This window comes from Miniopterus schreibersii, assembly GCF_964146895.1.
Source record: "Miniopterus schreibersii genome assembly, chromosome: 1".
Classification (NCBI taxonomy): domain Eukaryota; kingdom Metazoa; phylum Chordata; class Mammalia; order Chiroptera; family Miniopteridae; genus Miniopterus; species Miniopterus schreibersii.
In genome coordinates, this window is record NC_138101.1 from 149,658,119 (window position 1) to 149,672,800 (window position 14,682).

General features: G+C 36.0%; 1 protein-coding gene and 1 pseudogene across 2 annotated transcripts in view; one reads left to right on the forward strand and one right to left on the reverse strand.

The window, feature by feature from the left end:
• The window catches only part of FAM227B (family with sequence similarity 227 member B), a 188,631-nt gene that overhangs the window by 150,714 nt on the left and 23,235 nt on the right, over positions 1-14,682 (reverse strand). Inside the window, exons 6-8 of the mRNA XM_081139022.1 lie at positions 10,568-10,603; positions 10,010-10,114; positions 4,955-5,053 (exon numbers count right to left, since the gene is read on the reverse strand). Of these exons, the coding sequence (XP_080995148.1) occupies positions 4,955-5,053; positions 10,010-10,114; positions 10,568-10,603 (240 nt within the window). The remainder of the gene's footprint in view (positions 1-4,954; positions 5,054-10,009; positions 10,115-10,567; positions 10,604-14,682) is intronic.
• Positions 887-3,099, forward strand: LOC308564497 (ribosomal protein S6 kinase alpha-6 pseudogene; annotated as a pseudogene). Its single transcript has 2 exons — positions 887-1,638; positions 1,877-3,099. The product of its transcript is annotated as a ribosomal protein S6 kinase alpha-6 pseudogene (transcript).

Consider the following 14,682-nt stretch of genomic DNA (forward strand, 5'->3'; position numbering starts at 1 on the left):
TCTTAACTATTATACTGAATCCCATATTACATTTCTATAGCACTTCCCAGTTTACTAGGTGTCTCCTTACTCATGCCACTTTAGAATACACAACCACCCAGGGGAAAAAGCATGGCATATTATTTTCTACCTGTTTTTTGTGGGGTTTTTAGAGATGAGATAAGAGAGGCTTAAAGAGTTTTTTTGAATAACCCAAAGCCTCACATTAAGTACTGGGAGAACCAGATTTAAATGCTAGTTTTCTGGGTTCAAGTACAGCATCTTTTTTTTCTACTAGCAAGCTACCATTAAATCACAGGCACTAAATAAACAAAATTTGCTCTTACATTAATCATACAACATTTTCTAAAATAAGTTTTAGAGTCAGCATGCTGAAGCATACTATATGTTATTGGTAATTAAATTATGTAAGTGACTAAGTTTTATTTTATTCCAGTTATAAAATCAGAATTATTTATTTTTCATAAAATGGACCATGAAGCAGATAGAATTCATGTGTTTTGTGTTCATCTTAAAATGTAATACAGCTTGAAATAGCTTACCTAAGAAAACTGTAATATTCCAGGAGGGGATCTATTTCCACACAATGCTGGTAAAAATGTGTGGGTGTCCCACCACACTTACTTGATGGATTTAGGGGCCTCCTAAGATGTCATGTTATTTATTTAGTTCACTGGCTTCAATATACATACTTCTAACAATAAGCTCTCTTAGAAATAAATTCACGGATGAAATGCAATTTCTAACAGATGAGCTCTCCTGCCTCCGCTGAACAGCAACCCCCCTCCTCTCTTTCCCACACCCCCATCACCCCAGACTGGGGAATCCCTGTGCTGCAGCTGGGGGGGGGGGGGTTCCAGGCACTGCACAAGTAAATCGTCTTAAAATGGAAGAGGGAGAAGCAGATTCTTGCCAAGATGAAGGAGTTAAAGAAATTCCTATTACTCGTCACATTAGAGAAGGATATAAGTTGCTCCAAGTTCCTGGTCAGGGATTCTTTGGAAAGGTTTTTCATGTTAGAAAGCAGACTGGCCCTGATGCTGGGCAGCTCTATGCAATGAAGGTGCTATAAAAAGCTTCTGTAAAAGTTCAAGACAGAGTTCAGACAAAGATGGAGAGGGATATGATATACTGGTGAAAGTAGATCATCAGTTAATTGTCAAGTTGCATTATGCCTTTCAGACTGAAAAGCAGCTGTATTTAATACTGGATTTTCTCAGGGGAGGAGGTGTCTTCACAAGATTATCCAAAGAGGTTCTGTTTCCAGAGGAAGGCGTGAAAGTCTACCTTGCAGAACTAGCCCACGCTTAGCATCATCTTCACAGATTAGGAGAAGATGTGTATAGAGACCTGAAGCTGGGAAACACATTGCTTGAGGAAATAGGACATATCAAGTTAACACATTGTGGACTCAGCAAAGAATTAGTAGATCTAGAAAAGAAGGGCTACTCATTTTCTGGTACAGTGAAGTATATGGCTCCTGAAGTAGAAAATAGGAGAGGTCATTTCTGGAGTGCTGATTGGTGGTCATGTAGTATACTTATGTTTGAAATGCTTACTGCTACACTGCCCCTTCAAGGTAAAGACAGAAATGAGACCATGAACATGATATTAAAAGCAAAACTTGCCCGGCCAGGTGTGGCTCAGCGGTTGAGCGTCGACCTAGGATCCAGGCGATCAGGGTTTGATTCCTGATCAGGGCACATGCCCGGGTTGCGGGCTCCATCCCCAGTCAGGAACATGCAGGAGGCGGCCGATAAATGACTCTCTCATCATTGATGTTTCTATCTCTCTCTTCCCCCTCTACTTTCCTCTCTCTGAAATCAATAAAGATATATTTAAAAAAAAAAAAAAAGCAAAACTTGGAATGCCTCAGTTTCTTAGTGCTGAAGCACAGTCTTCTAAGTGTGTTACTCAAAAGGAATCCAGAAAACAGACTGGGTTCAGAAGGAGCTGAAGAAATCAAAAGACATCATTAAAAATTTTTTTTTTTTTGCAAATATTGACTGGAAAAATTATATGAAAGAGAAGTTCAACCTCCTTTCAAGCCTGCTTCTGGAAAACCAGATGATACTTTTTGTTTTGATACTGAATTTACTACAAAAACACTTAGAGTCTCCTGGTTTGCCAGCCACTGCTAATGCTCATCAACTCTTCAGAGAATTCTGCTTTGTTGCAATTTCTATTGCAGAAGGATATAAAACCACTCCTATCACAAGGGCAAATGGATTACCAATTGTTCAGATAAGTGGAAATGCTGCACACTTTGGTGAAGTGTATGAACTGAAAGAAGAGACCGCTGTTGGTGACTGTATGTATGCATCACTTGCAAACAGAACAGGAGCCAACCTGGAGTTTGCAGTGAAGACTATTTGCCAAAAGTAAGATTCCCTCAGAGGAAATTGAAATTTTGGAGTGCTATGGACAACACCCCAACATTATCACTTTAAAGACTATTTATGGTGATGGTAGATAAGTTTAACTTGTTATGGATTTGATGAAAGGAGCAGAGCTACTTGACTGTATTTTCGAACAAAAACATTTCGTAGAACGGGAAGCTAGTGATTACTGATTGTAATAACTAGGACAGTGACTACATTCATTGTTGAGGAGTTGCTCATTGTGATATTAAACCTAGAAATATTTTATACATGGCTGAATCAGCCAATGAGGGCTCCATTAGGATTTGTGATTTTGGGTTTGCAAAACAACTTCAAGGAAAAAATGGAACTTCTCTCAACTCCATGCTACACTGCAAATTGTGTAGCACCCGAGGTTCTTACGCAACAGGGCAGTGATGCTGCTTGTGATATTTGGTGTCTGGGAGTCCTATTTTACACAATGTTGGCTGGCTACACTCCATTTGCTAACAGCTTCAGTGATACTCCTGAAGTGATACTGCTGCATATAGGCAATGGAAATTTCTCATTGAGAGGTGGAAACTGGGACAGTATTTCAGTTGGAGCAAAGGATTTGCTGTCCCATTTGCTACCCATGGACCCACATCAGTGGCACACTACAGAACAAGTGTTAAAACACACATGGATAACCCACAGAGGGCAGTTGCCAAATGATCAGCCAAATAGAAATGATACATGATATGTCGTTAAGGGAGCAGTGGTTGCCACATAGTGGGCCTGGCTCACAAGACCTTCCAACCAGACCTAGAGCCCGTTGCTGACTCAAGCTCAGCTCAGCGACGGAGCATGAAAAGCTGACAAACTGGCTTGTACAATTCCCAGCGCTCCTCCACCACACTGGACAAAGAGAAAACAAAATGTGTGGTTTTGCCTAATCTTGGGTGTTGTTTTCTGCTACATTTCTTGAATATTCTATTTTGGCCTCCTTATTTAGGGGGAGTGAGATTAAAAAATAAACATAGACAGGTCCACAATATTCATAATATGTTGTTTTGTAGTAGTGTCCAAGATTTATTTAAGTATATAATTGGTGTTCACAAGGTCCTAACAACTTCTCTGCACACTAACTTCTAAAGTTCCTCTTAAATAAAGTTACTTTAATAGTGAAAAACAAAACAAAACACACAAACAAACAAAAAAACAGATGAATAAGGAACCGTTCTTGTTAAATCATGGAAATTTTGCTTCAGTTTGATCTGCATCCCCAAACTGCCCCCTAGAACACTAACAGAATATTAACCAGCTGAATCACATATTGGGCCTCAAAACGAGTAAAAAATCACAAATGATCCTGAAAATTTTATTAAATTATAATACTTTAAAATTATTACATTTTCATTTCAGAAAGCCAGTAGTTCCTAGAGAGTTTAAAGATAAAAAAATCAAATTCCTTATTATTCCAAGAACAATCCTATACATGTAGTGGGACATTAATATTTTTGTGTCAAATCTGTGTTTTGTTCAGAATAAAAAAATACTATGGCCTGACAGAAGTTTCTAGGAACTTTGCTAGATTATTTCTTCAAAAGCTTGTTTTATATAATCCAAACAGATTTAGTGGGAAAGTAAGGTTTTTCTCTGTTATCATAGAAAAACATAAATTTGGGATCCAGATCTAGAAAAAGAAATGTAAGATAATGAAGCTCCCAATTTCAGAAATTTCCCTAGGTAATTAAATTACCTTTGTAGAATTGATATGTTACTTCCTGTGCCTCATTCAGCTCCTAACAATATCAGAAATACTCTTACCTGGAATTATATTAAAGCACAAACCAAATAGCTTATATGTAAAATTGGTAATACCCACTTCTTTATGGTATGAAGTTTCTGTGAAGATTCATAAGCAGTTTTCTGTGGGTAATTTGAGCTGGGGGAAGGTGGGGAGGTGAGTCCATTTGCAGGCTTCCTTGATGGGGTGGCACACCTTCTTAATGCTTAGACTATGATGCCCTGGGTTGCTCTATTTTCCATTCTTCCAGATCCAGAGTCTAAACAGTTGTCATCTATATTCACCACTTTTTCTAGGCTCACATGTTTTCTATTGTAAGATTTATGTGCTGCTCATTTCTTCTCTTATTGTTTTCCAGATGCCCGCCTCTTTCTCTTTTTAATCCTAATCAGAGTCCTAACCTTTCTGAATCAAGTGAGATCCTCTCTCCATTTAATCTGTAGACTGTTTTCCAAATGAAAACTTCCTTCAAGGTTACTAATCTGCAGTGCACCTTCTGTTGAGTGTTTATCAGCAAATTATAGTGTTGAGTAAAGCTACAACGTTTGATTTCACTGATCGTTTTCTGATTAAATGAAGACCCAGGTTCTTTGAAATCCATATTAAAGTCTTAATCCTCTGAAAGAACTCTAGATTTCAACAAGGATTTCTAACTAAAACTAAAAAATGGAATACTGAAAAAAAAAAAACAAGCTCTGTAAAAGGATCCAGAAAAACATTTTTTTTGTACCAGTGCTACCTCTACTGAAAAATGAATTATGCTGCAAATCAACCTAAAAAAGAAGTTTAAAACATATCATTATACCTTAAATCTATGGAGAAACCACCACCAAAAGGAATCATGCAAAAGAGCAATAGAGGCTTCTGAGAGAAAATGAGTCCTCCAGATTTTAAGAACGTTTTCCTATGGGAAAAAAAGACAAATGGGGATCAAACTAAAATACATTATAAGACGTTAATGTAAACAGGCTTTGTAAAGAGTATGTGTTCAATATAAATTTAATGTGGAGCCACATATGTAATATTAAATTTTCTAGTAGCCACTTTAAAAGAGTAAAAGGTGAAATTACTTTTAATGACATTTGTTTAATCAGCTATATTTAAAATATTATCATTTTATTATCAGATAATAACAAAAATTAATTAAATCTTTTACAGTCTTTTTTGATTTATATCGTATAATTTGAAAGATATCGTATAATTTATACTTACAGCACATCTCAGTTTGAACACTAAATTTTCATCGTAAATACTAGATCAGTATTTAGAGTTCATAAAATACATGGTTGTAATCTTGTTTCAACAATACCCAAAAGTTTTTAAATAAATGAATCAAGTATTAGTTTTTGAATTTATATATAAATTAATTAAAATAAAATTAAAAAATTCAGGCCCATTGTATTAGCCATATTCCATATGCTCAATAATCACACTTGACTTGGACCTATGGAAATGACAGTGTAGGCTAGATAAAGAATAGCAAAAATCCAAGATATGCTACAATTTCTCATTTACACTGAAGACAGATATCAACAATCATGGAATTCTATACCAATGAACTCCATTATAACTCTAGACCTTATCTAAACATAGTGTTCTCTTTAAGCAATGGATCAAAATTGGCCCATAAGGTTAAATCTATTTACTGTGACTATTACAGACTATAAATCTTGGTTTAAACAGGTACATTCAATAGATTATTTTATTTTATTCAACTAAAAGTTTTTAAATGCCAGATTCAGTAGAGTTTAAGATTTCTTTTAATGAAACACATAGGTATAAATTCCTGTTCCTCAAGTACAAGTCTACAAAACAACAAGAACAAAAAACATAACATCGTGCAAACTTTTATACCAAGATTATCACGTATTCTGTGGGGGCACTTCTCTTTCACAGGCCACTTATGTTGATAACAACATCAACTTAGATTTAGTACTTCTTAATTACAAGGAACATATGTAAAGTATATAAATAAAAAAAGTAGATAAATTGAAATACAGGGGCAAAAGCTGAATACTTTTGCTTAAATTCTTTGCATATTTCAAGCAAAAATGCTTTTTAGTGCAAACTAACTGCATGATTGCTTCTTGTCTTAGTTTTGGTTATGTTTATCATCACTTCCTTTTTTTTTCAGGAAAATTCCAGGTTTTTAAAAATATATCAATAGTCAAAACAACCAAAAAATAGAAATTGGAAAAAGAAAACAAACCCAAACCCAGTTTAAAAAGTTAAATGGTTCTCTCCTTCTCACCAACCCCTTCACCTTTGTGATACGTTTTTGCTTCAAGTAAATATAAATATATCTGAAAACCTGTAGATTATCTGACTTGGAAGTTTTTCTTCTAAATTGACTCTAGGTTGGACAAAATTACTTCTAATGTTCTCTTGAATTTCTTTTGTGTATGTAAGTATGCTTGTGGCTCAGCTTTCTTTATATATATAAGACCTTTTTTCACAATTCATTTCAATAATATTTTTACTGAGCATCATCTCTAGCCAGCGTTATGTTCTGTGTGATATAGGGCAGAATACACACTTTTGTTCATTAAGAAACTTAATCTATGACTGTATGTGCAGGAATGTGTTTGGATGGGGTAAGGGGAACTCATTCATTTCAATGGATTGCCACTGAAGTCAAGGGCATATAATAGTAGCACTTTGACCTTTTCTTTCTGAGCTACAGATCCATAAGTTCAAATCTTGTAAGCTATTGTAAGCATTTCTTTTTTTAATTAAGTGTATTGGGGTGACATTGGCTAGTAAGATTATATACGTTTCAAGTATAGATTTCTATGATACATGATCTGTATATTGCACTGTGTGCCCATCACCCAAAGTCAAGTCATCTTCCATCACTATATATTTGGCTGCCTTTACCCTTTACTATACTCTTAGCCCCCTTTCCTCTGGTAACCACCATATTGTTGTCTGTGTCTGAGTTTCAGTTTTATATCCCACGTGTGAGTGAAATCATTTGGTTCTTAGCTTTTTCTGCCTGAATTATTTCACTCAGCATAATATTCTCAGGATCCATCCATGCTGTCACGTATGGCAGTATTTCATCTTTTCTTCTGGCTGAGTAGTATTCCATAGTATATATGTACCACATCCTCTTTATCTAGCCATCTATTGAAGGACACTGGTTGTTTCCATGTCTTGGCCACAATGAATAGTGCTGCAATGAACATAGGGGTGCATATATCTTTTCAAATAAATGTTTTCAAGTTTTTCAGGTAGATTTCCAGAAGAGGGATTGCAGGGTCATATGGTAACTCTATCGTTAATTTCTTGAGGAACCTCCATACTCCTTTCCACAGTGGCTGTACCAGTTTACATTCCCACCAGCAGTGATGAGGGCTCCTTTTTCTCTCCAACCTCTCCAACACTTATTACCTGTCTTGTTGATAACAGTCATTCTAACAGGTGTGAGGTGGTATCTCAATGTAGTTTTGACTTGCGTTTCCCTAACAGCTGGTGAAGCTGAGCATCTTTTCATATATCTGTTGGCCGTTTCTATGTCTTCTTGGGAGAGGTGTCTGTTCAGGTCCTCTGCCCATTTTTAACTGGATTGTTTGTTTGTCTGGTGTTGGACTGTATGAGTTCTTTACATATTTTGGATATTAACCCCTTGTCAGAGCTGTTGTTTAAAAATACCGTCTCCCATTCGGTTGGCTGCCTTTTTGTTTTGCTGTCAGTTTCTTTTGCTGTGCAGAAGCTTTTTAGTTTGATGTAGTCCCATTCATTTATTTTTGCCTTTATTTCCCTTGCTTTTGAGGTTAAATTAATAAAATCTTCTCTAAGATCAAGGCTTATGAGTTTAGTAACTATGTTTCCTTCTATGTAATTTATTGTTTCAGATCTTATATTTAGGTCTTTGATCCATTTTGAATGAGTTTTTGTACATGAGGACAAACTGTAGTCTAGTTCATTCTTATGCATGTGGCTTTCTAATTTTCCCAGAACCATTTATTGAAGAAGCTTTCTTTTCTCCATTGTGTGTTTTTGGATCCTTTGTCAAAAATTATTTGCCCATATACATGTGGTTTTATTTCTGGGCTCTCAATTCTGTCCCATTGGTCTGTGTGTCTGTTTTTCTGCCAATACCATGCTGTTTTGATTATTGTTGCTCTGTGGTGTAAACATTTCTATGAAATAACCTTTCCTTTGCTATTTTTATTTTCCTAAGCTTATTTTCTCTTCACTCTAATTTTATCATCTATTTATTTTAATGCTATTGCATTGTACATGGTCTAGTAAGCCAATTTAAATTTGTTTTTTAAATAAGGTAAAGGTATTAATAAATACTGGGTATCTAAGCCCAAATCTGCCTTTGCTACACAAACGCATGATATCCTAATCCAGCTGCTGTTCATATCCCCCTCCACACACACACACATTCACCCTTACTGCCCATATCTACTTCCACTCCTCACTTTCCTAGGTATTTCACTTATGCCAGCATCTTCCAAGTTAACTGTACTAAAAATTCCTCACAGCTGTAACTTCTATGCCATGTTTATGTGATTGCCTTGTGATTTGCGGTAAGCATATATACACCCATGGTTAAAATGTAGTTCCACCTTAGAACACAAAATATTAGAGTTAGAAAGAGTATTATAGATGACCTAGAAGAATATTCCATAAAATTATTTTAACAATAATTTTATTAATTTATTTCCATAACAATAAAACCTTTTTCCTGAGGCAACTTGGAAAGTATAGTTAGTGAAAGGAATCAATATGTTCATGACCCGGCATAACTACAATTAGCACCCATAATTTTTCTCTGTAAAAATGGGAATAGGTGATTAGATTAAGAGGGCAGGTTAACCCTTCCCTTTCATCAAAATCCCGAGAATTGAAAAACATTTGTATTAGCATGGAAAATAAGAGAGTGTGTCATTACTGAACCATTCTAGGTGGAATTGTAAACTAAGGTGTCCTGTGGTTTCCTAACTGAGGGGCAAACAGGAAAGCCAAATAGGTCAAACACACTCTTCTTCTTGGAACAATGCATCTTGAAGATGGAACACTGAAGAGATATACTCTCCTTCATCTTGAAGAGAGTGAAAAGGGGGCAGGAAATAATGGTTGAAATGGATTCATCCAGGTTTAATGGTTGATAATGCTCCTTCTGAACTGTAGACTATAGTAGGAGAGAAAACAACAAGGATTTTGTGTTGAGAAATAAAGAGCCACTCTAAGCCTAAGGGGGAGAGATGGGGAAGAGGGCCTAGTAGGGGCCAAGTCCATCTCAGAGAACTGTCTAAAAAAAATCTGCCCAGGGGTACAAGGAGAATTGATTAAGCCTCCAGGACATAGAAGCCTTGTTAGGTAACTACCTAAAATTTGAGTGGGAAATCAATGCCAGTAACCACCCAACCCTCAACCTACTAGAACAATGGCCAATGATCTAGTTACTTTCCTATGCCTACAGTTTTTTCATCAATTAATTACTCTGTAGGGATACTACTCAAAAATTCCTTAGACACCTGGAGGCTCAAAGGTGGGGTTGTAGGGAAGAGCTCTCATAAGTTATTTTGTTGTCAAAATGAGCAGGCTAAAATATCCTGAGCTGATAGAGCAGGAAAAGGGAGGGAAAAATACTTGCTATAGTCACATGACAAGCCAATACACACTAGCAACCTCAGACTCCTGAGACAGGAACACAGGTCTAACACATTCTTTTCTGGTGATCAGGGTGTATAAACATCACTGGTCTTTCCTGCCAGACATAATACTCAAAGGATTAAACCTTGCTTAAACACTTAATCTGTCAGATCTTTAAATAAAGGTCTGATTCATTAAATCATATCCTCAAAATTTATCATATAATAAAATTAAAATAATATTTACATACATCAAAGTTATGGACTTTTAAAATAAAAAGATAGATTCGTTCAGCATCCAAGTGTCTGGGTAGTTGAGTAAGCTCATTTGTTTTGAATCCTGAAAAATTGCAACCCTAGAAAGAGGAAATATAACAGTAATTACTTTACTTTTTTCAGTTTAGTAGTCTCATATGACTATAGAAGACAGGTAAATATGCAACTATCATTAGGTAATTATTTTACTTCTTTTTATGAAAAAAATTGAAAAATACTTATCCCACCTAAGAAAAATCATACTATCTGCTTCTCTGAAATTAAGAGACCTGGCATATTCATATGACAAATGCAAAAGCAAAACAAACTTATATTTCAGAACTAAATTTATATAACTCAAGTGGTCAAGAATTTTAGATAGGCTACACATAAGGAAATGGACTAAGCAGAAAAAGAAAGCTTCTATATCTGTTCCTAAATCTCTCTCCTAGGGTCCCCATCTCTATTTATAGCTACATCTGTTATTATAAACATTCTTTTACCTCCACATAATACCTTGATACATAATTTCATAAAATAGAAATTTTAAATACCTCTATATTCTTCTTTGTCTCCATTTCATCTGAAAGCTGAAAAACATTTAAAATAAAATCTTTAAAATTCTAAATTAAAGAATTTTTATATTTGGTAAATTTGCTCAGTTAATGTGTGTGTGTGTGTGTGTGTGTGTGTGTGTGTGTGTCTGAAGCCTAGAATGCTGTTGCTGTATTAGATGCTAGGAATACAAAGATGGTCCTTGCCCTCAAGCTAGTCATAGTTCAAGAGGGGAGTAAGATACATATATATACAGAACACAGAGATAAGGGCTATAACAGGAGTGTAAACAAACTATTTAGACTGCAGTTTGGATTCACTTGGAAACAGACTCTGAGGTGGAGTTAGTGTTCAGGATGTTTATTGGGAGTGCCTTTTGGTTCAGTATCTATGGAAGGCAAGGGGAGAGCAATTGGGAAGGTGGAAAGGTCAGCTCTGATGCAAGTCTAACAGCCTCAACTGACCATAAGAAGAGCTCTAAAGCAGAAAGGACCCATCATGATTGTCCTGCATTGGGTTGAAATAGCCAGTCCTTTCTGCATCCAACTTGATCAGTTATTGGATGTGGGTGGTTCCTGGAGGGGCATGCCCTCGGGAGTTCTATGTAGGTGAGGCAATCCCTAAAGGGGCTGACAGCTGAAGGGTGTGCCTGAATAGCACTCCTAGCAGTGAGAGCAACAGGTCCTTCCTTAAAGGGAAATCTATGCGGCACATCTCTATCTTCACCATATTACTTTATACAGAGAATAAGTAGCCTTCCATATGCAATATTTTTTGATTATCTGGACATGTTGATATATTGTTTACTAATTTCCATACCCTTACTTCCTCCAGTTATAATTAATTGTACAGGCAAATTTTATATATACACACACATTACACAATACAGAATATTATAGAGGAGATGACATAGGAAACAGATTTGAAAGGATAATAACAGATTGCTAACAGAAGGAGAATTACATTATTGGCATTTTTAAAAGTGTAAAAAGGAATAAAAAAAGAAAGACTATTTAGGGAAAGTGAGATCAACTATGATTTTTAAAAAAAGAAGGCTGTACGCTTGACAGCTTCAGATACAATTGGTCACTAAAGATAGGGGTCAAATTTAGAAAGATGTTAATCTCAAACCCTGGCTTTATTCTGTGGGGAACAAAGAAACACTGGAAGTTTTTAAGGAGCAGAGTAATAATAAAATAAAACTAGGTGTTGGTCATACCATTTATATTTTTGTGGTATCTTACATGTTAAAATACATAATTAAAAAATCCAATATAATATATTTAACAATAAAAATAATTTTTAAAACTTTTGTTAGTATAATTCATCTAATGTTCATTTCAACAGATTCTGAAAGCCATCTGATAAAATTCAACAGTCAGAAATTAAATTAAAAAAAAAAAATCTTTATTGATTTCAGAGAGAGGAAAGGAGAGGGAGAGAGAGAGATAGAAACACCAATGATGAGAGAGTCATTGATCGAGCCTGCAACCCGGGCATGGGCCCTGACCAGGAATTGAACTCTGAGCCACACCCGGCAGGGCTAAAATTTTTTTAAATATAGAAATTATAATGCATATCATAACTACCAGCACCTCTATGTCCCCACAACCTAGAATGGATTACTGCTGATATTTTAATATTGTTTAAGACTATTTCAGAGAAAATACATAAAATTTTTGTATAATTATATATAATAAAAGTTAAGACCTGCTTCCACAATGGCTTCTAGTTCTATTTGTGTGTTCCTCTTTCTTGAGATAGTCACTATTATTTTTATTTGTATCCCTCCCATTTCATTAAAATACTTTCACACAAATATGTACACATATATAAAGAATATAGACATTTTTGTATATTTTTAAAATTTAGAGAAATGATATCAACTGTACCTATTTTTTGGTATCTTGCTTTCCCCCCCACTCAATATTATGTTTTGACAATCAACCAAAGTAGATATTTGTGGAACCTGTTAACTTCCATATAGCATTTCTACCAACCTACCTACTCCCCTCGGCAAAATATAAATAATAAATAAATCAATAAAAGTTCACAGGCAAATTTTACCAAACTTACAAAGAACAAGTGATATCCCAATATTCTACAAACTAGTTATAGAATGGAAAGTAAGATAAAGCTAAGTAACTCATTTTCTGAGGTTAGTATAATTTTGATAACAAAGCCAAAAGAGATCATTGTATCTTATAGAACATCGATTAAAAAGTATATCCTATGAATATAAGAGTGGTTCAGATTCATTAGAAACAGTGCCTCAGAGAGGGAAAAGATGGAGGCTGAATAGGCAGACCTTTCTTGCACCTCCTTCCAGGGCCAGACTGGAAATAAAACTAAGTTGGGGAAAATTCACTAGGAATTAACAACTGAGGTCCAGCTGAGGAAGAGACTTATATCAAGTAAGGACGGAAAGTACCTGGAGACTGGTAGGAAGGGCAAGGTCATGAGAGGGGCTGGCCCAGCTTCCACAGGCAGGGGGTCAAGAGTGAAAAGGGATCTCTAGGCTATGGGAGGGTCTTTTCCCTGAAAAGATCATGGCCCAGACCCCAGGCAAGGTTCCATAGCCAGAGCACCATTAAGGTTATAAAAAATAAAGTTGCATATATACAATAGGTTTTTTTTCTTTCTAGTGCATCTGATGTTCATCCTCCTTTGCCAGTTCAGACCTTTACCCCCTCCTCGTTTATGTTTTTATTGTCACAAATTATTCCTGTTTATGCTGTAAGTTTTTTGGTGATCTTACTCGTAGTCTTGTGGCCTTTTGTTCGTTTCAGGTAGAATAACTCCCTTGAGTATTTCCTGAAATGCAGGTTCTCTGGTGATAAATTCTCTCAGCTTCTATATATCTGAGTGTCTTTATTTCTCCTTCATATTTAAAGAATAATTTTGCTAGATATACTATTCGTGGCTGGTAATTTCTCTCTTTCAGATGTTTGAATATTTGGTTCCACTCCCTTCTGGCTTGTAGAGTTTCTGCTGAGAAGTTGGATGAAATTCCAATGGGTTCTCCTTTATAGATCATATCTTTCTCTTCCCTGGCTGCCTTAAGAATTTTTCTTTGTCATTAATTTTTGAGTTTTAATACAATGTGCCTTGGAGAAGGCCTCTTTGGATTGAAGTAACTAGGTGTTCTGTTTGCTTCTTGGATTTGAGGATCTAGATCTTTCCATAGGTTTGGGAAGTTCTCACCCACTATTTGTTTGAATAGACTCTGTTCCCTTGTCCCTCTTTTCTTCTTCAGGAATGCCTATAATTCTAATATTGCTTTTTCTGATGGAATCAGACAGTTCTCATAGAGCTCTTTCATTTTTCTTTATGCTCAGGTCCCTATCTTCCCTCTGCGTATTTTCTAGATTCTTATCTTCAATATCACTAATTCTTTCCTCCATCTGGTTGTCTCTGTTTTCTATGCTCAGTAGTTCATTCCTAATCTCCTTAATTGCATGCTTCATTTCCAGGATTTCTGATTGATTATTTTTTAAAGTTTCAATCTCTTTGGTAAAGTACTCATTTTGTTCATTGATTCATTTTCTTAGTGCACTGAATTGCCTGTCTGTATTTTCTCGCATCTCGTTGAGTATTTTCAGAGCTGCAATCTTGAAATCTCTGTCATTTATATGACATATTTCCATGTGTTCCAGCTTGCTTCCTGGGGATTTTTCATTTTCTTTCTGCTCTTCCTTGTTACCATGGTTGTTCATGGTATTTTCTACTCTCTTTCGTCTAGGCATAAATGTCCCTTCTATAGCAGCATTCTCTGAGGAGGTCTTTCTACGATTTTCCAGTAGATGGTGCTGAATTGCAAGATTATTTTTTTAACTTTGTGATCTTCCAGACTTGACCTTCACAGGCTCCTGTAGGACAGTACAGTTGTGCTGCTTGGGGGTGGGGTTTGTTTTGCTCTCACCATAATGGTAGCTCTGACCTCTGTGGGGTCCTGCCCCAAGCACCAAACCTGGGGATCAGTCACAGAGGGAAATAGAGGTTCTACTGTAATAGCTCTTGGTTTATAGATAAAATGTTCCTTGACCCAACATCAAGGGCAATGGGAGGTGAGTTTTGGGAATCCAAGGGGCAGCAGGGTTCTGTGGTTCCATTT